This window comes from Arachis hypogaea, chromosome 11, assembly GCF_003086295.3.
Source record: "Arachis hypogaea cultivar Tifrunner chromosome 11, arahy.Tifrunner.gnm2.J5K5, whole genome shotgun sequence".
In the NCBI taxonomy this organism is placed as follows: Eukaryota; Viridiplantae; Streptophyta; class Magnoliopsida; order Fabales; family Fabaceae; genus Arachis; species Arachis hypogaea.
This window is the reverse complement of record NC_092046.1, coordinates 133,516,813-133,543,678: the sequence shown is the minus strand read 5'-3', so window position 1 is coordinate 133,543,678 and position 26,866 is coordinate 133,516,813. Positions and strand designations below refer to the sequence as shown.

The 26,866-nt window shown below is 30.8% G+C and overlaps 2 protein-coding genes and 1 non-coding gene across 3 annotated transcripts; 1 reads left to right on the top strand and 2 right to left on the bottom strand.

Annotated features, from left to right (window-relative positions):
* The first annotated feature begins 9,276 nt into the window (after positions 1-9,276).
* On the top strand, positions 9,277-13,753 carry LOC112722689 (probable receptor-like protein kinase At5g18500). The gene is made up of 8 exons (XM_025773807.3): positions 9,277-10,227; positions 10,781-11,430; positions 11,578-11,682; positions 12,018-12,140; positions 12,222-12,392; positions 12,571-12,700; positions 12,898-13,110; positions 13,236-13,753. Exons 2-8 carry the CDS (start codon positions 10,799-10,801, stop codon positions 13,359-13,361), a joined length of 1,500 nt encoding a protein of 499 aa, XP_025629592.1. The 5' UTR covers positions 9,277-10,227; positions 10,781-10,798; the 3' UTR covers positions 13,362-13,753.
* Positions 13,754-14,525: 772 nt separating this feature from the next.
* Positions 14,526-15,508, bottom strand: LOC112722691 (uncharacterized). Its single transcript, XM_025773808.3, has one exon. The coding sequence runs from the start codon at positions 15,210-15,212 to the stop codon at positions 14,724-14,726; it is 489 nt and encodes a 162-aa protein (XP_025629593.1). The 5' UTR covers positions 15,213-15,508; the 3' UTR covers positions 14,526-14,723.
* An 8,312-nt stretch (positions 15,509-23,820) lies between these two features.
* Positions 23,821-24,016, bottom strand: LOC112724663 (U2 spliceosomal RNA). Its single transcript, XR_003163816.1, has one exon. It is a non-coding gene; the product is annotated as a U2 spliceosomal RNA (small nuclear RNA).
* Between the last annotated feature and the right edge of the window lie 2,850 nt (positions 24,017-26,866).

Genomic DNA, 26,866 nt, shown 5'->3' with positions numbered 1-26,866 from the left:
CCTTACCTTTTACTTTGTGAACTAGCTTATTTACCCTCGTCCGTTCACGAAAACGCGAGAACCCTTGCTCATTTAACACTACATCCAGACACCGATGCAACGGCTCTTGTTTTGACACTGTACTCGAGCCATACAGCACGTTGCTTCCGGGCAACAACCTAGTTTTAGCGCAATAATGTCCTTAATTCATGTCATGGGGGTTCGACTATATTTTTATATTGGTTGTCGAAGACCTAACACAACCCTCCTCCTTTATCCGGGCTTGAGACCGGCTATGTACTGCAAATGTAACATAAGCGGAGTTAATTATAAATTTAATAAAATTATAGGAATCAACCGAATAATTAAATTTTACCAAAAAAAATCATATCAGTATTAAAATAACAGAATATTGTGTAAATGATGTCAATTAAAATATGATCTTTAAGGAGTTATTTAACTTAGAGCCGGGTAGAGTCGAAACTTAATCCGATTTACAAAAGCGCATTGATTTGAAGGTATAATGTTTATACGTTGAAGAGTCTTGATTGTGTTGTATTTTGTCAAAATGCATGTTTATTATGTGATGTTGGTATATTGAACTTTGTTGACTTTATAATGCATGAAGCACACTTAACTTTTTTAAGGCTTTGGGTGTTGGGTCCCACAAGCATTTGTTCAATAAACATAAGGGGACCGAGGACCCCTTCAAAAGCGGATCATTAAGACAAACCAATAATATCATTAGAGAATAATTAAAAAAATTGTATTGTTTTACTTATTGTCTTTGGTAAAAGATAATGAATTTACATTGTTTTACTTATTACTTATTTTATTTTGTGTGTATGACAGATTAATCAAATAAACTACAAAGTTGGATTGTGTTGTTAGTCACTTGGTCATGTAACCGAATCTATAATGCTAGAGAAAAAAAAAAATCTAAGTATAGAAGGCAAATGTCTTTGAAGGTTTGACTCTGATTTCACTTTGTTGCAAAAACTTATGTACCAGCAATTGTCGGCAGAAGACAAGCCTTTGCTTTTTGTTTATGTTATCTCTAAGGATATGCTACCCAATTCACAAAAATGAAAAGAAAACTAATTAATTTTCTATTTGAGAATAATTTCTCTTTTTCTCTTTAACTTTAATTGCTGCTTTAATTTGCTCATTTTATCAACATTATTAATTTATCATTATAGTCCAAAACGATTATGTTCTAAACAATAAATATGCTTTTTCAGATTCTAAGATGCCCTCTTCGATCAAAGAAAAAACTTTTTCAATAAATAAATAAATAAAATCCATTTATTTATTTTGAGTTGCTTCTGACTAATTAAATCTGGATTATATATTTTAAATGTTTTAAAGTGCCTTTCTTTTTGGATATACATCTTTTAGTGTACCAGACATTAATATTGATGAGAAAAAAATGCAATTACGGACCCTAATAGTATTTTTGTAATTAAAGTTTGATTTATTTGTAAGGTAAACTACTAATATCCAATAATTTTATATAGTTGAAAAAAATATTTTCCAAAGATATAATATAAATAAATTTTTTAAAATTTAAAAACTAATAAAAATAATCAGATACTGAATATATATTATCAAAAAATTTTAATAATGAATTTTGATATAATTTTTTACAGGAATGATTAAAAAAAATTGTCTATAAAATTAGTAATTTTACCGAAGTGTTTTTTTTCACGATTTATTTTGTGAACAACCAAAACTAATTTTGGAAAATAAGAAAAAAAAAGTCTAGAGATTGAGTATTTTACTTTGATTTTTTATATACACTTTTTAAATAGTTATTCAAATATCCTTATACAAATTTGAGTCAAATGTATAAATTATTTGTCAAATATAAAAGTTGTTTGTTATAATTGTAAATTTTTTCTAATCTTTTGCGATTATTTTTATTAGTAACATAAATTTTCTGATGTTTTTTCATCAAAATAAAATAAAATAAAATCTTTTATTATTGGATTATCTTACACCAACTTTTATTACAAATTTATCTTTTTTATATATAAATCATTACAGAGTACATGATTTTAAAATTTTCACGTAATATCTTGCACCTTTTAACAATGGAGAGTGCTAGGAGAACAATGAAAATTTTGAACAACATGAACAACCACCAATCAAATAAAAATACACTACACCCTAATTTAATGCTACTAATTAAATTTACTTTTTTAACCCTATTATTCATATTGTTTACATATTGTTCAAAAATCTTGTTGGTTACCTATAGTTTAGTACTAGAAGAATCCACAGCTACATTGTGGCACCCTTTCAATATTTAATATTATAGCCTACATCTTTTTGCTGGTTTTTAACACTGTAATGCAAGGGATTAGCCATAATACTAAATCTTAGCAGGACGTGCCATGATTTTGTTATGCATCTCTTTACTACTAAGTCACTATGCAAGATATTACATAAAATTAAAAATTAAAACTATGTTTATTAAAAAAAAGGGACAAATTTATAATTCCATAATACTATTTTTGTAATTTACCCTTCTTTGCAAAACAATTCCTGTGCAGGTTCATTCCTATGATTATTCGATTCTGGTGTTTATAATTGCAATGACAAAAAAAAAAAAAGTTTAGGATATGTTGTCAACAATATGGCAGTGCATCCAGGTAACACAACACATTATATTAATAAAAAGAATGCTAATTATGCAGAGGCATAAACTTGGCAACCCTTAATTATTTATGTGTGTGTCCAGATCATCAGCTTCTATAGCTTTATTTAGGAATGTGTCTGGTCAAAAGAAGACTCTTGCTTTGTAATTTATCAACTTCTGATCAATAAATATTTACCAATCTCAGCAAATAATTGTATAATGCTTCCCATCTACTATGAACATATAATGCGCTCTCCTTTTCTTTTCTATATGGAGAAAGAAAGCAAATTAAAAGATTAAAAAAAAAATTGGTATACCTCATAAAAGTTGTCTCATATTTAAGAACGTGACTTAATTTACTTTGTTGAAAATTTATTTTAGTATGTAATTTATTAACATTTTTTAGAAAATATACCTTAATTCTGAGGGTTATTTTTTTCATATAGATTAAATATATGTAGTATGTTGTTATTAGAAGTTTAAGTTTTTTTATACGGAGTTATTTTTTTAATTGATAATAATTAAATCGGACCATCTGATTTGTTTAAAGAGGAAAGACAAATTATAAATCAGATAGTCTGATTTTAATTGTTAATTTTTTTTTATTTTTAAAGATAAAAATCAAAGAGTCTGATTTCAATATTAAAATTTTTTTAATTTTCAAAATCACAAATCAAACAATCTTTTTTTTAAGTTGAACAATATAAATTGATAGATATGATTGTTTTTGGATGCCATTGTACAACCAAAAAAGAAATCGGTGCCTCTAATTTCTTAAATTCTATAACTTTAAAAATCACATCTCCTACCTCATTCTTTTGTGATATATGTACACATATAATGATTAATTAATGACAAAAATTATTAAATTTTGATAATTCTCTAATATTTTTTTAAAAGTATTTCTAATTTATCTCAACCATGTTCGGATTCTTTACTATTACACCTTTCTTAAGTCTACCTAATCTCTCACTTTATTCAACTTTAGTCTTTATATGAAGAAATTAAGGTTGATATTTACCACCTAGTGATATGTTTAATTTCTCTAATTTTTTTTTTCTCTTAGGGGGACCATTTCAATTGATGAAGAGAAGAGAAACACCGCATGATTACTAAAGCATAAAATCAGTGTGGTCGAGACTTTGGCGGCAATTGAGATCAGTAGTAGATAGAAATTTTTAGAAGTGTTGTACGTATAATGTATGAGTTTGTAATATTGTAATAATACTTAGAATTAAGAATTGTCTTAACTCATCCTAAAGAAAAAAAAAAAAAACACAGAATCAATAAACAAAAACAAAAAATAATTTGTGCTCTGTTTAGACTGCAAGATCTGTTTTGCAAGCAGCACATAATTATTCTTGTACAAAAGAGACATGTCTCTACTCTCTTGTCTCTTATTTCTTACTAAATCACAATATCCAATCGCATGTGTTTCTTTTAACTGGACAATGCTTATTCTAATTCATTCAGATAGTTTTTAATTTTTTATATAAATAAAATAAAATAAACTAGTATAAAATCACAAGAAACATATGAGGAGTATAACACTTATTATAATAGGTAGTTGATTGCTATAATGAAATAGGCTTCCTTTGTATTTTTGCATTGGATACTTTCCCTTTATGCATAATAAATGACACAACAAACAACAGAGTCATATGAAAAAGATTATTATATACATATCAAGAAGCCATTCTTTAATATAATAATGCATGATAACTTTGTAATCACTTAATTAAATCAATAAAAGAATTACCTCTCTATATCTATGTAACTGAGATGTGAAGCAATGAAATCTAATATCTTATATGCCTTTGAAACTAAGTGCAATTGAGAGAGTATTGCAAGAAGGGTGAACATCTTTCCGAGTCAGAGAATCACACGGAATTGCATTTGACCATTGCTTCTCTAATTATTTCACTCAAAATTAATTACTAAATTAGTTATTAAATTAGTCACTCATCAATAATATATATATATATATATATATATATATATATATATATATATATATATATAATGGTTAATTTTTTGTGTATAGATAATATTTTTGTGCTGCTCTGATCTAAAAGTGCTTAACCCACATCACCTCAACAATTTTCCTTAAAGAAATAACATGGTATGGGACCACATACATACATGGCCTAAAACTTAACATGGCAAATGCATTGTATGTATGCAACCTGGTGCTTTGCCCTTTCAAACCAATCATATCATTCCTCCATATACTGTGTGGACAGAAGAAATTCAATAACGGTATACCATCTAAATATGATCCCTACTAATTAAACATTAAAACATAGTATTTTAATGATGATTAAATATATAAAATTAGCTTTTAATTATTTCATATTAACTAACGTTTCTTTGATTATAATTTTTTTAAATCCTCTCATTTTGGAAAATTTAGAATTTGAATTAAGATTTAGAATTTAAAAATTAGAGTTTAAGATTTAGATTTAGAATTAAAATTTAACATTTATAGTTTAAAGGGATTAAAGTTGTGATATTAGGAAGAAAAAAGGAAAAGATATAAAAAGATATTAAATATAAAAATTAAAAAATAATTTAAGAAAATCAGCTAAAATTAATAATGATAACTAATTTTTTCTATGGGGATTGTGGTGAAGAATAATTGTGTAACCTCAAATATCAAAATATCAATGAGTATAGTACAAGTAGTGCTTTATGAATATTTAAAAGCTCCTTGTATATATGAAAGTGTATCCTCTAGTTAAAATTTTGGAAAAAAAACATGCCAGAATATATTATGATAAATTAGTATTTATTAGAATTATTTAGTATTTTTAAATATTTATCATAGAATATTACATTTTTATTATTATAATCTCTTAGCACTTATAAATATTTTTTTATATTATATTATTTTACATAACTTGAATATACATAATTTTTTTTCTCTACTACTCTCTACCTTTTTTAACATGGTATCATAGTTACGGTATCTTTCTTGAAGAGGATAAGTTGTTTTTCTTCTAGTGAAATCACCGTGTTTTTCATATTTTTCTTTCATGCTATTTTTTTCCTTCTCTTTTGCCAATGCTTTGATACTTTTTCACCTAACCAATTAGTTCATTCACTACTTACTTATTCTCATGGAGAAACTATATATTTTTCATCACCTTCCGATAGTTTGTCATCTCTTTACACTTTGTCATATTTTTAGCAGTTTTCCGGCAGTTTGCCATCTTTTCAGCAGTTGACCATTCTTCCGGCAGTTCCGTCTATGTTTTCTTGTTGCAGTTCCGTCTGCGTTTCTTTGTGGCAATTTCGTTTGCGTTTCCTTTTTAGACAGCGGCAGTTCCGTCTGCGCTTCCTTCAGACAGCGGCAGTTCCGTCTGCGCTTCCTTTAGACAGCGGCAGTTCTGTCTACGCTTCTTTCAGACAGCAGCAATTCCATTTGCGCTTCTTTTCGACAGTTTTGTCTGCACCCGTTCTATTAGTTTATGCATTTTTTTATTTGGTTGTTTTAAATATGTAACTTGAGTTTGAGGGGGATGTCAGAATATATTAGGATCAATTAGCATTTATTAGAATTATTTAGTATATATGAATATTTATTATAGAATATTACGTCTTTATTATTACGATTCTTTTACCATCTATAAATACCCTTTTATATTGTATCATTTAAGATAATTTGAACACACTCAATAATACACAAATGCTTTCTCCACTTTAGTCTCTTGTTTCTAACAAAATGTACATAAACTAAAGCAATGTTAATATTACATGAATCTCTCAAAATAAATAATATTACGTAGATGTCTTCAATCATACTTTTATATAAATCGAATTAAAAGAATTCGAATTATATATTATAGAACTAAATCGAAACAAGTGTGTTCGAATTACATGGAAATTTGGATTTAAGTATAAATCAAATTCATGAAATTCGAATTTGTCCTCGTATTACTAAATCAAATCAGTATAACTCGAATTACATGGTACACTACTAAATTGAATTAAGTCATTTCGATTTACATTCCCTTAGTAATTTGAATGTAACAAATTTGATTTATGCTCAATAGTTGCATGGCTAATGGTAAATCGAATCCATTATGTTCGAATTAGTATGCATTGAGCTATATATATAAATCGAATTTCTCATTATAGTGAGACTCACAATGACTAGTAATGATAGTTTTTTTAGTTCTGATGCATTATAGAGGGTCAATTAAGAAAAAAACGCAATTTGGAATTAAATTTACTGATAAGAATTCGCTTAGTATTTTTCTCAAACCTTCAACGAGTTTTACCGAGTTTCAGAATACTATAATCTAAAAACTGGAGATGCAAGGCGTGAAACGGGTGGATAAGTTATTTTATAGAATTCTGATTTTCATGTTGCTGGATGATGTGAAGTACAATTCATTCGTCATAGGCAGTGACGAAGATTTGCAAGTTCTGTTTCATTGTCGTCGTTAGTTTCCCGAAGTGAGGACCCCTGAGCTATTGGCCAAGCTTATAGATGTGGTATGTAGTTCAGGAGGTTTGAACTGGAATTCTCAACCTTCAGCAATGCCAGCCTACTCTAGTTTAATACCTCTTGGTGCCTCATCATCTGTGCTCGTGATTGCACCTGAGACAGTTTTAGTTGTGTCTCTGTCCTTCGCAGCTGATCTACACAGCAATTGTGACGGAGAAATAGGTGATACTCGGCCCTTTGGTGAGCTTGCAATTGTGATGGCTGGTACTCTTGCTACGGTCCCGGTTTTCGGATAGGGTGGAGCCCTGGATGGTTTGGAGGATGTATTGCGAGATGATGATGATGATGATGATGATGATGATGATGATGATGATGATGATGATGATGATGATGATGATGATGATGATGTGGAACTCGCCACGATTGCTGATGATAGTGATGATGACATAGCGAGGAGTAATCCAGTTGGGGGTAGTGGAGCAGCTAGTTCAGGAACTCAGCAGTACTCCTGTAATTTTTAATTTTGGACTTGGATACCATGATACAGTAGGGGGTACCTGGCGTACCTGTTGGATTTGGGGCCAGAGATACACAAGATACAAAAAGACTAGCTGAGTTTTAAGTTGATCAACAGTTTGGGGATAAAGAAGAGGTCGTCTTAAGCGTGAAGACTTATAACATCTGCCGTGGGGTTGACTACAGAGTGTTAGAATTCGATCATCACAAGTACTATAGAAGTGTAAGGAGTTTGGCAACAGTTGCACAATGTTAAATTTCATTCACTAACCTCTTCATGGACGTTACCAGCAACATGGGTGACTCCGTCCAACCAATAGATTCTATTCGGGTCGTCTTCTATTTCCGCAGTTTGAATCTTCTAGTATAGATTTCCAAAATTACTCTGGATTTTTCGTTTTGGAGGGATTTAGTATGATGAAATGTAAGTCGAAACAAATGAATTCAAATTCTATATATAGGAAAATCTATGCTAAATTGAATTTACTTTTGTCGATTTACTATGAGCACGACACCACTACTAAATTGAATTGAGTTCATTTGAATTACTATGTGATATAATACAAATCTATATTATTCAATTTACCATGGGATACAATACCATGGCTAAATCGAATAAAGTAGTATCGAATTATTATGTGTCATAATACCATGAGTGAATTCACATGCAAATCAAAGCTAATTATATCGATTTACAATGTTTCCATGTAATTCGAACACACTTGTTTCAATTTAGTATTATAATGTATAATTTAAATTTCTTTAATTCGATTTATATAAAAGTATGATTGAAGACATCCACATAACATTATTTGTTTTAAAAAATTCATGTAATATTGACATTGTTTTAGTTTAAGTATGTGTTTTATCCCAATGAGTTATAGTTCAAATGGCATAATCTCCCCATACTTAATTAAAATGTTGTGGGTTCGAATCTCCTATCTTTAATAAAAAAAAATGTATGTGTTTTACCCTAAAATTTTCTAAGATAACCATTTATTTAAGTTTCAATATGGGACAGTCTTTTCCCTTTCGCTCATTCAAAGATTGCTCATAACATAGCAAATGAAGAAATTCTTCTACAATATTTTATTAACACACCTTATACAGCACCTTCATACCTTATTGGCATGGTGTTGATTAAATATTTGATTCAGAAAAACAATTAGCTACAGTTTTCTCTTTAAACAATTGGAAAGGTTGAAAAGTGAAAATTGGATTGGAATTGACTCAATTGAGTTTTCAAAAATTTTCATTATATGCATATAGCCTAATTGGGATGCAAGAAAGAAAGATAGTAGTAGTGACATGTTTTATTTTCCCTATCACAATCACAAATGACACAATTGGAAAATGAAATATGGAAGAAGGGTATAATGGACCAATGAGAAAATTGATATGGTGTCCAGTCTGTTTCCTTGACTATCCAGCTTACTGAATGAGATAACAAAACAAAGTCCCATTAAATAATAAATATACTTGGATTAAAATGAAATTTAGTAATTTACGCAATTCAAGGTATATGGAAATTGGAGAAAAAAAAATATGACTTTGGGCTTATTCGTTGTGCAGTCTGTTCACTTGACCTTTTCAAAGTATTTTTTCAATTATTTTATTAATTTTTAATTATTATTTTCTTTCACAAATCAGTACTATAAAGTCTAGACCATTATTTTCAATTTAATTCAATAAACCCATTGTTTACTTGTCTCAATGTGCAATAATAATTACGCTGTTGATATTTTAAAATTGATGGCTGACTTGCAAAAATGAAATATAGAAAAAGACCAAGGTAAATTAATTATTAATAAAATTAGAATTTAGTAGTACTTTTTTAAATAAAAATTTAATACAGTATCTTTTTCCATTTCCACAATTGTATATTATTGTACTGATGTATTTATTATTAATGTCAAATACTACCATTTAAGTCTTAAGCATCTGTTTATCTGTCACAGTCTGCACAAATAATCATGGGAATATAAAAAGAATTGGAAGTGGAATTTTATTTTATTTAATTAATAATTTCTTTTCTTTTTCTTAAAAAAAAAAATAGAAAAAGGAAAGAAAACATGCAGGGAAAATTGAAAGAGATTAAAAAGGGTGGTGTGTGGGGGAGGGAAGAAATTTGAAGAAACAGCAAAGAAAGTTTGGATTTTTGATGCTTATTTTTTACTGTAATGTAATGTGAGGGAGTGATTCATTCATTCCTTTCGCTTCTTCTCATGTCACTTCCCATCACCTACCACTGATAATTCCATGCCTTGTTATTAACCCCACCAACACCAATTTCCCTCTTCATTCTCAGAATTTCATGTGCCTCTTGTGCTCTCCAATTCCCTCCAACAACAACTTCACAAAAAGGCTAAAAAGGGTTCATCTTTTTGTGTGAGGAGGGAGGGGGCAATGGTGCTGCTCTTAGAATTGAAAAAGCTCCATTTTTGAGGTTGGAAGCTGAGACCCATTTGCACAATTGAGAGAACCCAGAATTCAAAGTCACATTTTGAGTAATGGGGTTGAGATGGGAATGTGCCAACGGGTTCATATCCAAGAGGGTATTTTTGGGTGCACAAGAGATCTAGTATTCTAGCTTTTTTGAGAATTCTGTGAAGGATTTCAGTAATTGGGTTCTGGAAAGGTATTCACTTTCTCCTCTCGCTTATATGCCATTTTTCTTTTTGATTCTCTGCTTAGTTGCTGGAAAAATCTCAGAGATGTTAACACATGACTCTGCCTTAATCATTTGTTTCTTTTTTTTAATAACAAATTTGAACTTTTATTTTTGACCTCATTTTTCCTGATAGAAACTTAATAGTGTTAGATTTCCTCCTGAATTCGGTTTTCAAATATGATTTTAAACATTTTTTAATGCTCTTTTGGCCTCTTAAAGATTTATATTTTCAAAAAACTTTTGAAGCAATAGAGCTGCATTTTAATTTTTTACACTGTTCTGGTTCATATTTGCTTGATTTTTACACGTACCGAGTCAAATATTCAGTAAGAGGAACGGACCTTTTCCATCTATTTCCATGTGGAAAAGGTGTTAAACAATTTAGATGTGTGATTTTCTTTTTTGAACATGTTTCCATGTATGGTGTGACTTGTGAGGAACTCAGTACCATAAGATGTTAATGCTTGGTTTGGTTATTTGCATTGAAGTGCATTCTTATATTTAACACTGGGTTCTACAGATATATTGGCAACAATAAATGGCATCTGATCTGAGTTCAGGGCTGTCCAAGAAAACGTTTGTTTTTGGTTTGAAGGCATGGGAACTAATGGGGATACTAGTTGGGTTGTTCATTGTAATCATTCTCGTAGTGCTATCGATATGTCTCACATCAAGAAAGAAATCCAGAAGAGTCAATGGAATGATTCCCCTTAGTCGCATGTTATCTGTTTCGGATGAGATCAAAGAGATTAGAGTTGATCAAGCTTCGGCAAATAATCAACCCCAAAGTGGTGCTTTTATGAGTCTGTATGACAAATTTAGTGACAGGGACTCTGAAAAGGTATTGATCCAAACAAAGAATGGGGATAATAGCAGTCACTCAGGTTCATTTATCCATGCCGAGAAAGACACAGGTGGTTCCCAATCAGGAGAAGAAAGCGGAGCCAAGTCTGTTTCTGCTTATAGAATTTCTTCAGCTTCACCTTTATCTGGTCTGCCTGAGTTCTCTCACCTTGGCTGGGGGCACTGGTTTACATTAAGGGACCTAGAAGTTGCAACGAACAGGTTTTCGAAAGACAATGTTATCGGTGAAGGGGGATATGGAGTTGTTTATCAAGGCAAGTTAATCAATGGGAGTCCTGTGGCTGTTAAGAAGCTCCTCAATAATCTGTAAGATTTTTGAATTAGATTATCAGTTTTTTTGGCTATTTGTATGTTCAATTTCAAAATTGGTTTTATGGAATCTTTCTTGTCTTGTTTTACTAGGATGTGTGTATGCAGCTAGTTTAACTAACACTATCGTCTCACCTGATGCAGAGGACAAGCCGAGAAGGAATTTAGGGTGGAAGTTGAGGCTATTGGTCATGTGCGGCACAAGAACTTAGTCAGACTTCTAGGTTATTGCATTGAAGGCACTCACAGGTATCAAATTGTTTTGTTCTGCATTCCATTTAATTAAACATCAAGATCTCCACTTTTGTTATTATCATTATTATATGGAGATAAATGAGTCATTACAAAATGGTAACTGCATAATTATTATTATCTTTTTTTTAACTTGTATCCATTTGTGTTTGACTTTTGATGGCTGCTTTTATATGGATCTGACCATAAAAAATGAATATTTAATACTTCTATTAATTACTGGAACATTTTGTTGCATGAAATTTCTTGGTAAACGGCATTCATGGTTGAAAATGAAGCTGCATATGGGAACATTTCTATTTTAACCCTTAGTGCTTCTCTGCGAATTTCAGGTTGTTAGTTTATGAGTATGTTAACAACGGCAATTTAGAGCAATGGCTTCATGGAGCCATGCGGCAGTATGGTTTTCTCACTTGGGATGCTCGGATTAAAATTCTTCTTGGAACAGCTAAAGCGTATGCTCTTTTAGACATAAAAAACATTCACTACTTGATCTGGGTCTTTCTTTCGACTTATGGATCTTGATCATATTGCAGGTTGGCTTACTTGCACGAGGCAATCGAACCAAAAGTAGTACATCGAGATATTAAGTCAAGCAATATTTTAATTGATGATGATTTCAATGCCAAAATATCCGACTTTGGGCTGGCTAAGTTACTTGGTGCTGGAAAAAGTCATATTACAACTCGAGTAATGGGAACTTTCGGGTAAGATGTTTCTCTAACAATTTAGGACTTGTTTTATGTTTCAAAAGTAAATTTCCTTCTCATTTCCCATTTGTACCTTTTTATGTTGTACATTACAAATTGTGAATGAACTTAATCTTTTAGGTTATTGTTGACTAACATATTTTCCTCCATTTTATGCCTGATTTGCATTTTTCAGATATGTAGCTCCTGAATATGCCAATTCTGGCTTATTGAATGAGAAGAGTGATGTTTATAGCTTCGGGGTATTGCTCCTCGAAGCAATAACTGGAAGAGACCCAGTGGATTATAGCCGACCAGCAGCTGAGGTGAGTCGTGCATGCATATCATGTTTCTTTTTGTTTTTTATTTTTTTGTGGTAGCATCATATGAGAGTTAAGAAACTTACATTATCTTCGTCAATGCATAGCTTCACTTGAACTCTAAATATGAAAAATAACCATCGAAATTTCCCTAAGTACTCGACAACTTTTGCTATTCAACTTAAAATCATTGGACTTTGTAGGTAAATCTTGTTGACTGGCTCAAGATGATGGTAGGCAACAGGCGAGCAGAGGAGGTGGTGGATCCCAACATTGAGACCAGGCCATCGACAAGTGCCCTGAAAAGGGTCCTTTTGACTGCGTTGAGGTGTGTTGATCCAGATTCTGAGAAAAGACCGAAAATGAGTCAAGTTGTCCGAATGCTTGAATCAGAGGAATATCCCGTACCTAGAGAGGTACATCATTTAAATTCTTTATTTGAAGAAAGTCATGACTGAACCACCTACTTTGATATCACTTGGTTATTCCATGTTAAGATTTGCAATTGGTGTTTTCTCAAAGAAGTTTATCAACATTTCAGGACCGAAGACGCCGAAAAAATCAGGCCGGAAACGCGGAGCTGGATGGTCAGAAGGAGGCTTCTGATACAGATAAGAGCGACAATCCAGATTCCAAGCCAAATGGCAGAAGTAACCAACGGAAGTAAAGCCAGGAAGGCTGTACAAATTGGAAGAAATACTAATGAAGGGTCAATTTTTGCATTCTTTTGAGCATACTATGAGTTTTATGATTACCACATTGGCCATCAAAGCATGTTACTCTGAAATGGTTTTATATACTTATTTTGTTGTTATAGCTCAGAAAAAATGTAGATGCTAGGAATATATAGATTGTTGTGTATGAAATACAAGAGACAGCAAACAGATCCCTGCTTGCACTATTGTGTACAGTTTCATTGTTATTCTTGCCCTTATACTTTGTTTTTGTCACTCATGAGGACCCTGAAGCAAGGGAAGTATTGCTGCTGCATTGTGTAAAATGACAAGGGAAAAAAAGATCATCAAAAACAGAAAAAGAAGTGCTTATTATTGTCTATAATTGCAGTGAGTTATTTCTTTGTTATTATGGAACAATAGTTTGTCCTCTTCCATTCTCTTTATTAGTTTTATTGTGGGAACTACCTCTACTGCTACCTCTAAAGTAGCATTATAGCCACCAAAATCACTGAAAATGCGGTTGCTAAGCAATGACTATAATGACTAATAATATAAAATGTTAGGTGTTAACATAAAGTAAAATCTCAACTGTTCATAGAACCTATAATAATGACAACGGCAACAGTTCAGGCTTTTTCACATGATTCTACTAAATTTTATATTGCATAAATAGTCTTCTTGGCAAAGTTCTTGAATGAATAAGTCCATTGTTAGTTTCTTTAATAGGCACCTTATTAAGTGGAAGTAAGATTAGGATTTTAAAGGCTTTTGTAAGGAGAAAAGTGAGGTAAAAAGATTTAATTGACACATCGTAAGAAGTTCAACGTGACAGTGGTCAAACCATCTCAACACGTTAACAGTTTATGTGACGAAAACAAGATTAGGACTAATATGAGTCACGAATGCTAAGTTGGAGGACCAAAATGAGTAAATCGAAATTTTGAGGAATAGATTGAAAGACTAATGTGAGTCACGAATGCTAAGTTGGAGGACCAAAATGAGTAAATTGAAATTTTGAGGAATAGATTGAAACGCAAGTGTAATTTGCAAGACCAATTTGAGTATTTACTCCATGAAAACATGTCAATTTTGTTGCTAATAATATCAAACACTTGATCATAACACCCCAGACAATAACCAAATCAATACTAGCATTTGGTAAATTTGAAATCATAAAACATTGATTTTTTATTTATTTTTTATCTTTTGTTTCTGTAACAAAGTATATATTATACAAGAAATAAGTAAATGCCACATCCAACAGTTCAAACAAAAAACAGACCACAACATAATCTAGTTGCCAATTATTCATAAATCATCATGAACATGACATATAATTCAAGCTAGTTCAATTATATTTCTTTAATCTGATTCTCCTTCAACTCAAGGAGGTACTTCTCCTCTTCCTCTTGAGTCATGAAAGAAGTAACAGGAAAAGACCTTCCTATCCCCATAGGAGTCTTAAATGTAATCTTCTTCCCTTTAGGATCCTCCATGCTCATCTCAGATATTGGCACCCAAATCATCATCTGCTTGCTCTTGATCCCACTCATCTTCTTCATCTTTAGCTTCTCAACATATCCGGTCACCTCGGCAGCATAGCTCACCTTTGTGTTTGTCTTCTCAAAGTAATGCTCGTATGGCGCCTTTAGCTTCATCCACACGAAACCTGTTTCCTTGACTCTGCCACACTCCACAAGGTCCTTCAATGGAAGAACACCCTTTGGGAAACCAAGCTCTTCCAAGAGCTCGATCGAGTGGCGATGACACTCTTCCATGCCATAAACTATCTCTACTCCTTCATGATCCTTCATTGTTGAGATGATGCTGCTAGTAGCCATTTTTCTCAAATAAAATTGTTAAATTCTTCTATAAGCTAAGGTAATTAATATCAAATTAAGGAACATAATAACAATAACAAAACACCATTGAATTATATATACAAACAAGGTGTACTACATAAACAAGGTCTAATGGGGAAGAAACTAATAAGGAAGTTGCTTCTTCTTGGAAGTTGAACAGATTGGTCTGTTTCTAAATGCAGTTGTTCAACCAATTAGGACTACAATTTATTGTTTGGTAGGTTTTTGCTTTGTCCACATATATATGAAGCTACCATTGCTTGGCCACATTAGATTGCTTAATTAAACTAAGTTCATGCTTATGTTATATAGAAGTAATCAAATTCGTATTTTATCACTATTAATAAGTTATACAGAAACGTTAAAATAAAATTGTTTTGGAATCAAATGTTATGGTTCAAACAAACAATATGAATGTTAATTAGAACTTAGAAGTTTATATTATACTATATATGGCATGTTATTGAATTTATAGGTGGATTTTGTTAGGAATTGGTAGTTAAGCTAAGTGTAATTGTCATAGCTTTGACTTTTTGTGGTGACGTTAGGTATAGATTTAAAATTTACTCAGTTTGAACAAAAATAAATTTAAGATAATGCTATCTTGTACCTTAACAAGGAAGAACTGTGCTGGAAACAACATTTGAGGGTAGAGATTCATTTAAGCGCGTCATTAGTATTGTAGCTTTTAACCTCTTACGATGAATAATAGGAAAATTTTTTTATATGAATGTGCCCCTATTTTTTTATAGGGTGTACAAAATAATAATTTTAGAAACTACAAAATTAGTAGCCAAAATTTCCTCATATAACTTGGGCCGTCCTAGTTCTTAATATTCTGCCGCAACTTTACTGAATGCGAGTTGAATAAAAATGATAGCGTTAAGGATTTCTCTATAAATTTGAAGCACTTCGACATTAAACATGAACAGAAAACATAAGATTGAACAAGTCAATTGCTGAAAATCATTTCGTTAAGGCTTTAATACATGGGTACATTGCAACACTCCCATTCCGTTCCCTCTCAAAATTCAAGCCGAATGGAAAATAGTGAAAATACGCATTGCGATCCAGGTAATAACTTGTATCTTAAAACATTCCCATAATTGAATAAAATACTAGGCATAAATTATCATTTAATTAAAGGGTCCATCTAGTGTACAGATGCACTTTGGTACAGATTTACAGATTTTTGTTTTTATTTGGTTTAAAAGTGTATCACTAAAAGTGTTGCTTAAGGAGAAAGTGTTACCCTTAATCGTTAACTTGGCTCTGATACCAAATTTGCAATCATTTTTAAAATATGATACCATTTTTTTACTAGTCCTTGTATAATGTAATTTCATTTTTATAGTTTTCAATCTTGTTTTAGTTTATAATATTCTTTTTTGCATGGATTATTGTATATAAAATTTTTTATCTGTTTGTCTTTTTCTTCAATATAATTTCTTAAATCCTCAAAAACTTCTTTTATTTCTACACTTTCTGTTGTTTCTAAATACCTTCTTAATTTTTCAACTTCATTTTCCATTTTTTCTTTCAACAGCTTTAATTCTTTTAAGTCATAATATGGTTTTCCAGGCATTTATAAATTTTTTAAGTTTAATTCCAACTTGTTTATATTTATTCTTATTTCTATCCTTTTTATTATAAGGTCATCAATTTTGATCTGAAGGTCATTTAATTCCCTTTTATACTCTTTTATTTTACTTTTTAATTTTTCTGCTCTTTTTCTTTTTATTTTATTTTCTGGTTTTTCAATCTTCTTATGCTTCATTATTTATTTTAAAATCTTTGCAAACTCTATCATTGATTCATTACTATTTTCTAGAGATTCTATTAATTTTTCTAGCTCTTCAACTTCTCTTTTTAACTTGTCATAGATTATTTTTAGAGTTTCAAATGCTCTTTGATTTATTTCAGAAAACTGTAAATAATTCAAACGATTTTCTCTTTCAAAGAGCTCTTGTTTCTTGTCTTGATAAGTTACATATATTTCTTCTTTATTTATTGTCATAATTTAGTGTTTAGGGTTTCATTTAATTTTTCGACCTTTTTTGTTAATTCTTTTATTTCAGAATTTTCTTCTTTAATCTTCAACTTAGATAGACTTAAAGGGCTATTAATTTTAGATTCTCTTATTTGAAAATTCGATGAAACTAATTTTCCTGACGGTTCTTTTAATAATAGAACTGGGTTTTCAATAGCTTTATATTTTGGTATTTCTGTTTTTACAATTTTCTGAAATAATTCATCGACATAAATTCTTTCTCTGTTTTTAAATATTATACTATGATGGCTATTTGTTAAAGCATAATTTATTGCATATGTAATTGAAAATGGTTCATCATCTTGTTCCATTAAATTCTTTCTGTGAAATTTATAAGCCAGACTTATAGATCTTCCAAGATTTTCAGTTGATAAAGGTATAGCATATCCCAGATGGGCATTAAATTTAACATTTACGTTTGCCAAGTTTCCATGAACAATTCCAATTATTTGATCTATTGGGTCATCAGTAATTCTTTTGTCACAGATTGCTAGGCTTATTGGTGAATTAATTCCTTTCATATATGTAGATTTGATTAAGACTTGTATAGTACTAATATGAATCCATCCAATTTTAGATCTTTTTTGTTGATCCTTAATTTTCTCAATCTGTTTACTTATTTCTTCATCATTTATCAAAGCTATTTCAAGTTCTCCATTGGCGGATTTTATCTTTATAGGGGCTTCAAGTTGAATTTTTCCATAGTATATTATATTTTTTCTATTAAAAACTTCTTTTAAAAGGTTTTGTTTATTAAAATTTTCGTTTGATTTGAGATTTAATTCTGTTTTTAAAACAGCCTGTTTTTCATTATCTAATAAAGCAGTTAATCTATAATAATCAGATTCTTCTGTTAATTCTAAACTTTCTAAATAATTCATAATTGAAAGACTTAGAATGAATACATACCTTTCTGGAGAAAAACTTCCTTTATTTAATATATTTTACATAAGGTGTTTTTATCTCCAGAGGGGAGATTGTAAATACTAACTCCAGAGGGGAGTTTAGAACTATTTTTCCCTAATGGGAATTCTTCTTCAGATCATAGAATCGCCTCGGCAGCTTCCTCCTTGCTCTCCTAGCATTTGAGTACTCTTTGCCTCCTGCTTTCTATTTTCTGATGCCTTGTACAATTGCCTAAGCAACCTATTTATAATGGTTGGGTCTGATGGACAATTCCCATCCTTACCCTTCTTATGACGTCATTGCTTACGTCATTGTTTATTATTTTGCACCAGCTACATTGTTGGTGCTCTATGACCTAAGCGCTTACGTCACTATGCAATAATGTTGAGAGATGCTTCAGATGTGCTGTCTTCCTTTTTCATTATGTGTCCTTCAGATGCGTTGTCTTCTTCTTTTATCATGTGGGTTGATTCCGTTTTATTATTGCTTTCTTCAGATAACTCTGAGACGCATAGCTGGCACTTGTGGTCTTCTCTCTCTTTTATCAGATAGCAGAGATTCCTCTTTATCCCTTCAGGGAGCTTTTCTAAGAGTCCAGACAAGTTGTAGAATGCTGATTCAAATTCCACTAAGAGTCTCATCTCTCTTTCTTCAATTTCATTCCTTTTACTAGACACAAGCAAAGTATTTCTGCTTTTATAATTAATTCTTGTATGAGATTCCCTTGTTATCTTTTGAGTTCTTTCGAAGACCCTTGCTAGTGTGCTGGCTAGCCTTCCTTCATGACTGTAGATTGTTAAATCTTGAACTTGATCAATTGGTTGAAAATTTCCTGGGAAGACGGACATGAATATTACTTGGTGTGCTGGAACCAAGCATTCTTCTTCTTCATTAAAAATAGGTTGACTGTTCGTAAATTTTAGGGATATATCCCTTGGATTTACGTTATCAATCATATTTTTAAATCTCTTCACTGCATCAACGAATCCTGCAGGAAACTCACTAATAATTTTTAGATCATTAAAAATTAAAATTGTATCAATTAATCCATACTGGAAAAACTGATAGGTGTCCGATGGGGATGCATCTGGAAATATAACCAGCTTTGTTAGCTGTTCTTTGGCAATAGGATAATATCCCAAAATTGCTCTTCTTTCTTCAGTCCAGTTCAGAACTATGTTAAGGGTTTCTCTGAGATTTGATCTACAGACCCTTTTCTTTTCTTTGATTTCAGCCCTTGTAGGAATGTTTCTTATTATCCCTGTTCTCTGGGTTTGAATTGGAGCTTTATCTGCTCTTTTTAGGGTTTGCTCTGGATGAAGAGTTTCATATTCCCTGAAAGATTCCTTTGCTTCTTCTAGTGTTAAAAACCCTCCTTTATGAATTATCCTTGATTGATGTGTAAATGGTGCTGCTTTTTCCCAGGCATCATATACTCCTTTCATGGGGCCATTATAAATTACATAATATTTTTTTATCTTGGGTGGATTTTTTGATAATTTCAGCAATTGTTTTATTTTCTGGAAATTTTTCTTCACCTGATTTGTCCACCACGCTTAGCTGGCTGAGCTCTGATGGTTTTGGTTGTTGTGTTGATCTCATTGCCTCGATGGCCTTCTTGAGGGATTGGATCTGTGTCCTTATTTGCTGACAATGCTTGCATTTTTCGAGTTCTTGTTCGTATTTCTGAATTTCTTGATCTAATGCGTTGAAGACGAACTCCATTCTCTTGTTAATGTATCTGCAATAACATTTTTGTCACCCTTAATATATTCAATTTTTATTGGATATTGTAACAAAAATAATTGCCATCTTACCAATCGTCCATGATTATAATCAACTTTTAAATTATATCGTATGAAACCTGTTAGGTAGCTTGAATCTGTCCTTAATGTAAATTCTCTGGGTAGTAAATCAATTTTCCATTTCTTAAGAGATTTAATTGCTGCTAGAGTTTCCTTTTCATGAGTGGTATATCTCTGTTCTGTTGGAGTAAAAGTTCCTGAAATATACCTGCAAAGTAGTTCCTTTGGGGAATTTTTAGAATCTAGTGATTCTTTTCCTTGCTCCAAACTTTTTATAGCTTTCTTAGCTTTTAGACATCCTGACCAGGTTATGTCTGAAGCATCTGTTTCTACTATTAAGTAGTCATTTTCTTCTGGAATATAAAGTTCTGGAAGTTTTTCACATAATTCTTTAATCTTTTGAATTTGCATACTATCTTTTTCATCCCATTTCCATTCTTTTTTAGTACTTATTTTTGGAAATAAGCTTTTAGTGTATTCTGTTATATTCTTTAAGAATCCTTGATCAGAAATATAATTTATACATCCTAAAAATCTTTGTAATTGTTTTCTATCTTCTATTTTATTAGGAAATAAATTTACCTTTTCTAGGACATTTGGTTGAAGTTTTAGCTTTCCTTGAGTAGATAGAATTAATCCGAGAAACTCTATTTCTTGTTTTGCTATTCTTGCTTTCTTTTTGCTAAGAACTAATCCTTTTTCTTTACATCTTTCTAAAACTATTAATAATTTTTGAAGATGATCTTCTCTATCCTGTTTTGTAAAAATTAGTATATCATCAATATACACTAAAACAAATTCATTTAACTCTTTTAGATTTTCTTCCATAAATCTTTGGTAAATACCTGGGGCTTGTTTTAATCCGAATGGTAATACATTCCATTCATAGAGTAACACACTTGTTGATTCTTTTGTTGGGCAAGTAAAAGCAGTTAATTTCTTTGTTTCTTCGTCTAAACGAAGCTGCCAATATCCTGATTTTGCATCAAGAGATGAAAACCAAGTTGCTCCTTTGATTTTTTCTAAAATAGAATCTTTTCTTGGAAGTTTATGAGCATCACCAATAGTTGCTTCATTCATCTTCTTATAGTTAATAACCATTCTTCGTTTTCCCCTTTTAATTTCATTATTATTTTCGACATAAAAGGCTGGAGCCGCATGAGGACTTTTACTTAATCTTATAATTCCTTTTTCCAAAAGATCTCTACATTCTAATGAAAACTCTTCTCTATCTCTTGCGGAATAAGGAATTTTATTTGGAACATTTATCTCTTTTGTAGGATCTTTTAATTTAATACTTACTAATTCGTTATTTGTATTTTTAACATCTAAAGGATTTTCAGCACAAATTTCATCCAAAAGTTCTTCTATCTTTATTTCAAGACTATTTTTTGGGATATTTATCTGAAAGTATAGATTTAAATAACATGTCTCTAATATAGAAAATATTTTAAATTTTAAGATCTTATCTATAGTGGTAGTTGGTATTTTTATACGTTTTGATTTTTGATTTATTGAAGAATCGTGTGGTGCTTTTAAAACTATATATGTTAATTCTTGAATGAATGGATGATATAGCTTTAAAAAATTATTTCCTATGATAAAATCCATTCCAGAGTCTAACATATATATAGATGGAACAATGAACCTATAATTTTGAATAAAAATTTCAACCATCTCTGCTTTTTGGTTAATTTTATGTATTGATTTGTCAGCTATTCTAACTCTTAATGGTTTCTTTAATTTTTTCCAATCAAGTTTTATGTTTGAACTAGCAAAGCATTGCGTTGCTCCAGAATCTATGAAAGCATTTATAAACTTTTCTGTTATTTTTATAGTAATAAATGTAGCATTATTACTCAGTCTCTGAGTCTGTTTCCGAGACATATTCAAAAATATAGTCTAAGTTATCATCAGATTCTTCTAATGGTTCCATAAAACAGGACTTAGCAATTTCTATTTGTTTAGTAAGATCCTTTTTATCCTTCTTTTTCGGACATTCATTTGCATAGTGACCTTCTTCTTGGCAATACCAACACTTACAATTTTCTTTTTTATTTGGGCAATAATCACTTTTTTGTCTTTTGTTGTTATTTCTTTTTCTAAAATACCTCTTTTTTCTCCAGTTTGGATAATATTTTCTTTTTCTAAATTGATATTTTCTTTTTCTTTGAAAATTTTTATTAAGACCATATTTTTGAGGTATCTCTTCATTATCCTGACAGCAAATTCTAATTATATTTGCAAATCTTTTTTGAGTTGCTTCTTGCATACAACGTTCTTTTATTTCCTCTCTTATTGCAGAGGTTGCTCCGCCAAAATTATTTTCAATTGTTCCTCTATTTATTTCTCTTATAAATCTTCCCATAATAAATTCATTAGCAGGATATGGAAGTTTTGTTATATACATACTAAGATAATGATTTTTATCTTCTTCTTTTAATTTGTAATAATGTATTCTATATTCACATATATAAGACTCCACATTACATAGATCATATATCTGAATGTTAGCTAAATGATTTTTTGCTTCTTGATATTCTTTATTATAGACTTCTTGTTTATGATCTATAATATTTTTTCCAAAAAATTCTTTATATAGGATCATCATTATATATAATATCTTATCATAAGCTGTTGTTTTTGTTGCTAATTCTTCTATTATTTGGTTTTCTATTGATGTCATATAATCTCTTATAGCTCCTTTAGTATGAAACCCTATGTAATTCCAAATATCTCTTCCAGATAATTCGTTAAGTTTTGGATTAGTAAAGGCTTCTAATAAGAAGGAATTCAACCAGTTTTCGAAAATTTCTTTTTCATTCTTTTTACAGTCTAAATCGAGCATTCTTTCTCCTTCCATTTCCTGAATTTTAGGAACGTATTTTGATGGTGTTTTTGTATATTTTGAATCTTTATTTATAAATCCTTTTTTAAAAGCATAATTATCAAAACCTGTTTCCCATTTAAATTGAGATTGATTATCCCTAGATGTTCCAGCTTCATTTTTTACTTGTATTGGAATTGCTGGTTCTTCGTCACTTGAATAATCTAGGATGTGTTCTTCATTTTCTATATTTTCAGAATTTACTAATTCTTCTTCTATCTGAAATCCCTGTTCCATAATATTATTTTCTTGAGCCATTTTTAATTGTTTAAAAAGCATTGTAATTTCTTCTAATTTTTCTTCAATATTCATAATTTTAGTGGTGGTTTTACTTTTAAATCTGTTATGTTGATTATATTTTGAAATTTTTCTTCTTTGGAATTTTCTTTTTCCTTATTTCTTTGAAATTTTATAGATACTAATATTTCTTCAAGCATATTAATTGTGGGTTAAAAGTATGATAAAGATGTGGGAAATCATTTCCATGGTAACATTTCTTAGAAATTCCGTATGAAAAATAAAATTTTTCAGGTTTTTGAAGTCCTTCAATAAAACTTATAGTAAAATAAAGATTAAAATAAAGATTTTGAGAAAAATCATTTTGTATTGATTTTAAGAATTCGGTGTCATTACAGTTAACATTAGTTAAAATCATTAATTTTTGATCTATTAATTTCGATAACTTAATTATTTCTTCTCTTAATTCTTCTAATTTACTTTTTTCCATTAGGTGACGTTTTTTCTTTGTGAAAAGCTAAGAGCTACGGTTTTAAATGAAAAGTGTGGCTTTAGAAAGTGTGGTTTAAGAAAGCAAATCTTTAAATATGTACAGATTTAAATCTGTACCATATAATTTCCTTTAATTAAATGGCCTATTTTTTTAATGAATTAAGAATCCTTTTTTGTTCTTGATGAATTAAGAATCTTTGAACTATATTGGTGGGGCGCGCCAGGCCCAGGCTATAGTGTAAGGCCTAGGCGACGCTCGATGGGCCCAGTAGCAAGCTACTGTAGTGGCCCATCCCCCTCAATAAATAAATTTAATATCGTGTGGACCAATGGCCCACATATCAGATATTAAACTGATAAGAACAGATACTACACTTGATCTTAGCCAAAAGGCCGAGAAAGGTATGATTTCTCACATATTCATTTCTTTCTTTTATACTAATGCCTTCCCTCTTTCCTCTTCTGCGCCGCTGATGTGGGACTTCTTAAGTAGTTCAAAGACACACACCACAAACTGACTAAACCTTTCTACCAATCTTTCTTCCAACACGATTAACAAATCTGGTCTCACCGTATTCACACAAGAAAATTCTAACAAAATAATCCATGTTTACCTATATATATAAATATAAAAGTAGATTGTAGAATCTGAACAACAAAACAGTAGGTAGGTTGCATTGTGTCATTCAAAAACAGCAAAACTAAACTAGTTGCTGAGTTACCAATACAATCACACAAACAAAAATAGCAAAATAGCAATTTTGATGGTCATGTATTCTTGTGTTTGTGTTTCACGCTGAGTATTCATGTACAAGTATTGCTCTGTTTTAATGTGTTGACCTCATTGTAGATTGTTGTATGGGAAAGAGGGTATATTAGCTTCTTCATAATTCATGCTCTGGATTTGATGTGATTGCCAAGGTTACCATGTTTACGGTTCTAGTTGTCCTATGATTAGTTACTGACAAGTAGAAATCGGACTGATTTGCATTAAACCACCAGAGAGAATTTAATTTGTTTTCTGCAACCATATTCATCTTTTTCAAGCACAAAATCTTTTTCTTCAGATAAGATTTGGGTTAAGGATACCTCAGTATTTTAATAAAAGATTTATGTATCTATGATTGCTTGACATCTTAGAAATATAGGTATTCATCTATGTTTCTCTTTGACATCTTAAAAATCTAGGATACCTCCCTCTATCTTCATCCCTAGGCCACACTTTTGTAACTGCCTTTGGCCCTTCTTCATAATAATAACCTCCATGTAGTTGTATTAGCTCTGTGCCTGTTGTTTGATTTGAAAATGTTGAATACATACATGAATTATGTAGATTTCTTTTGCCTGTTGTTGTCTCCATGGTTAATTGTTGTCAGATATGAAAGAAAAACACACACTGAGACTAGTTAGGTTTTTTTTTTTTGTGTTTTTTAAATCTTTTTTTAATAAATTTTTTATGTTTTGATTTTATTTGTGTATTCTATTCCTATGATTTTTTAAGGATTCCAAACCTATTGTACTACTTATAAACTTCACTATTCAATTCAGTGTCTCATTGTTTTTATCTGAGTAATATTTTTTGGTCTTCTAATAAGACAACATGTTAATGCTGCATAATTAACCGTATTATATACTGTTAGTTGCAAAAGGAGAAACTAATGATGAGAATTGTGAATTCAGTTTACTAGCTATATAATATTCTATGTATCATATCTTCTTCATAATTTTTGAATGTAATCTTTAATATAAGGTTCTTTTATTAAATATTTGTCATCTATAGAACTTAGTCATTTCAAAACCATCATAGTAAATTATATAATCAGCCATGTGACTGGTTTTATACTTCATATATATATATATATATATATATATATCTCATGTGTTGTGGGATATTCTTTTGGCTATTAATTTTATTTTTTAAATGATGAAAAAAAGTTTATATAGAATAAATAAATAAATAGTAAAATCTTTTAGTTAAATATTTTAATATTTTTTTTGACATAATGGATCTCAAACAGAAAATGAAAGTTATTGCCTACTTGATTTTATATTCGAATTAATGAATGACCTTATAGTTAAATTATTGATGATTTGCTATGTTTTGATTATATTGCAATTGAGTAAAAAGAAAAGAAAATGAAATGATAGTGATAGTAAACAAGTAATAAGGGATGTTAGTGTTGATAGAATTATTTATTTTAGGGATCAGAAAACACAAAAATGGATAGATGTGCCTTTCATGCATTGTGTAACATGCTTAAAGGGGTTAGAAGGTTAGAACAAGTAGGAATATGAGTATGGAAGTAATGGTTGCCATGTTTTTACATATTATAGCACGTATCGTCAAAATTAAAGTAATAAAAAGACAATTTGTGAGATCTGAAGAAATAATTAATAGGCGGTTTAATGATGTATTGCTTGCTATTTTGAGATGTTATAATCTCTTCCTGAAGAAACCTCAACCATTTAGCTAGGATAGAATAGATGAACGATGGAAATGGTTCAAGGTAATTTATCTTGCTAATGTTGTTAAACCTCATATGCTTGGTGTTTTTTAGGATCGAGTTAATTAATTTTTATTTTGGATTTTAGAATTGCCTAGGAGTCTTAAATGATACTCATATCAAAGTCAATGTCCTTGAGGCTGATAAGCCTAGATATCAAAACAGAAAAGGTGACATAACAACCAATGTGCTTGAAATGGTTGCTCCCGGTATGCAATTTATCTATGTACTGGCGGGTTGGAAGGTGATGAGCGGATAATTTATACGCTTTTTGGCATTGTTTTTAGTATATTTTAGGAGGATCTAGTTACTTTTAGGGATGTTTTCATTAGTTTTTATGTTAAATTCACATTTCTAGACTTTACTATGAGTTTGTGTGTTTTTCTGTGATTTCAGGTATTTTCTGGCTGAAATTGAGGGACTTGAGCAAAAATCAGATTCAGAGGTTGAAGAAGGACTGCTGATGCTGTTGGACTCTGACCTCCCTGCACTCAAAATGGATTTTCTGGAGCTACAGAACTCAAAATGGCGCGCTTCCAATTGCGTTGGAAAGTAGACATCCAGGGCTTTCCAGAAATATATAATAGTCCAAACTTTGCCGACGCAAACTGGCGTTCAACTCCAGCTCTCTGCCCAATTCTGGCGTCCAGCGCCAGAAACAAGTTGCAAAGTGGAGTTCAACGCCCAAAATGGCACAAAAGCTGGCGTTCAACTCCAAGAATGACCTCTCCACGTGTAGACTTCAAGCTCAG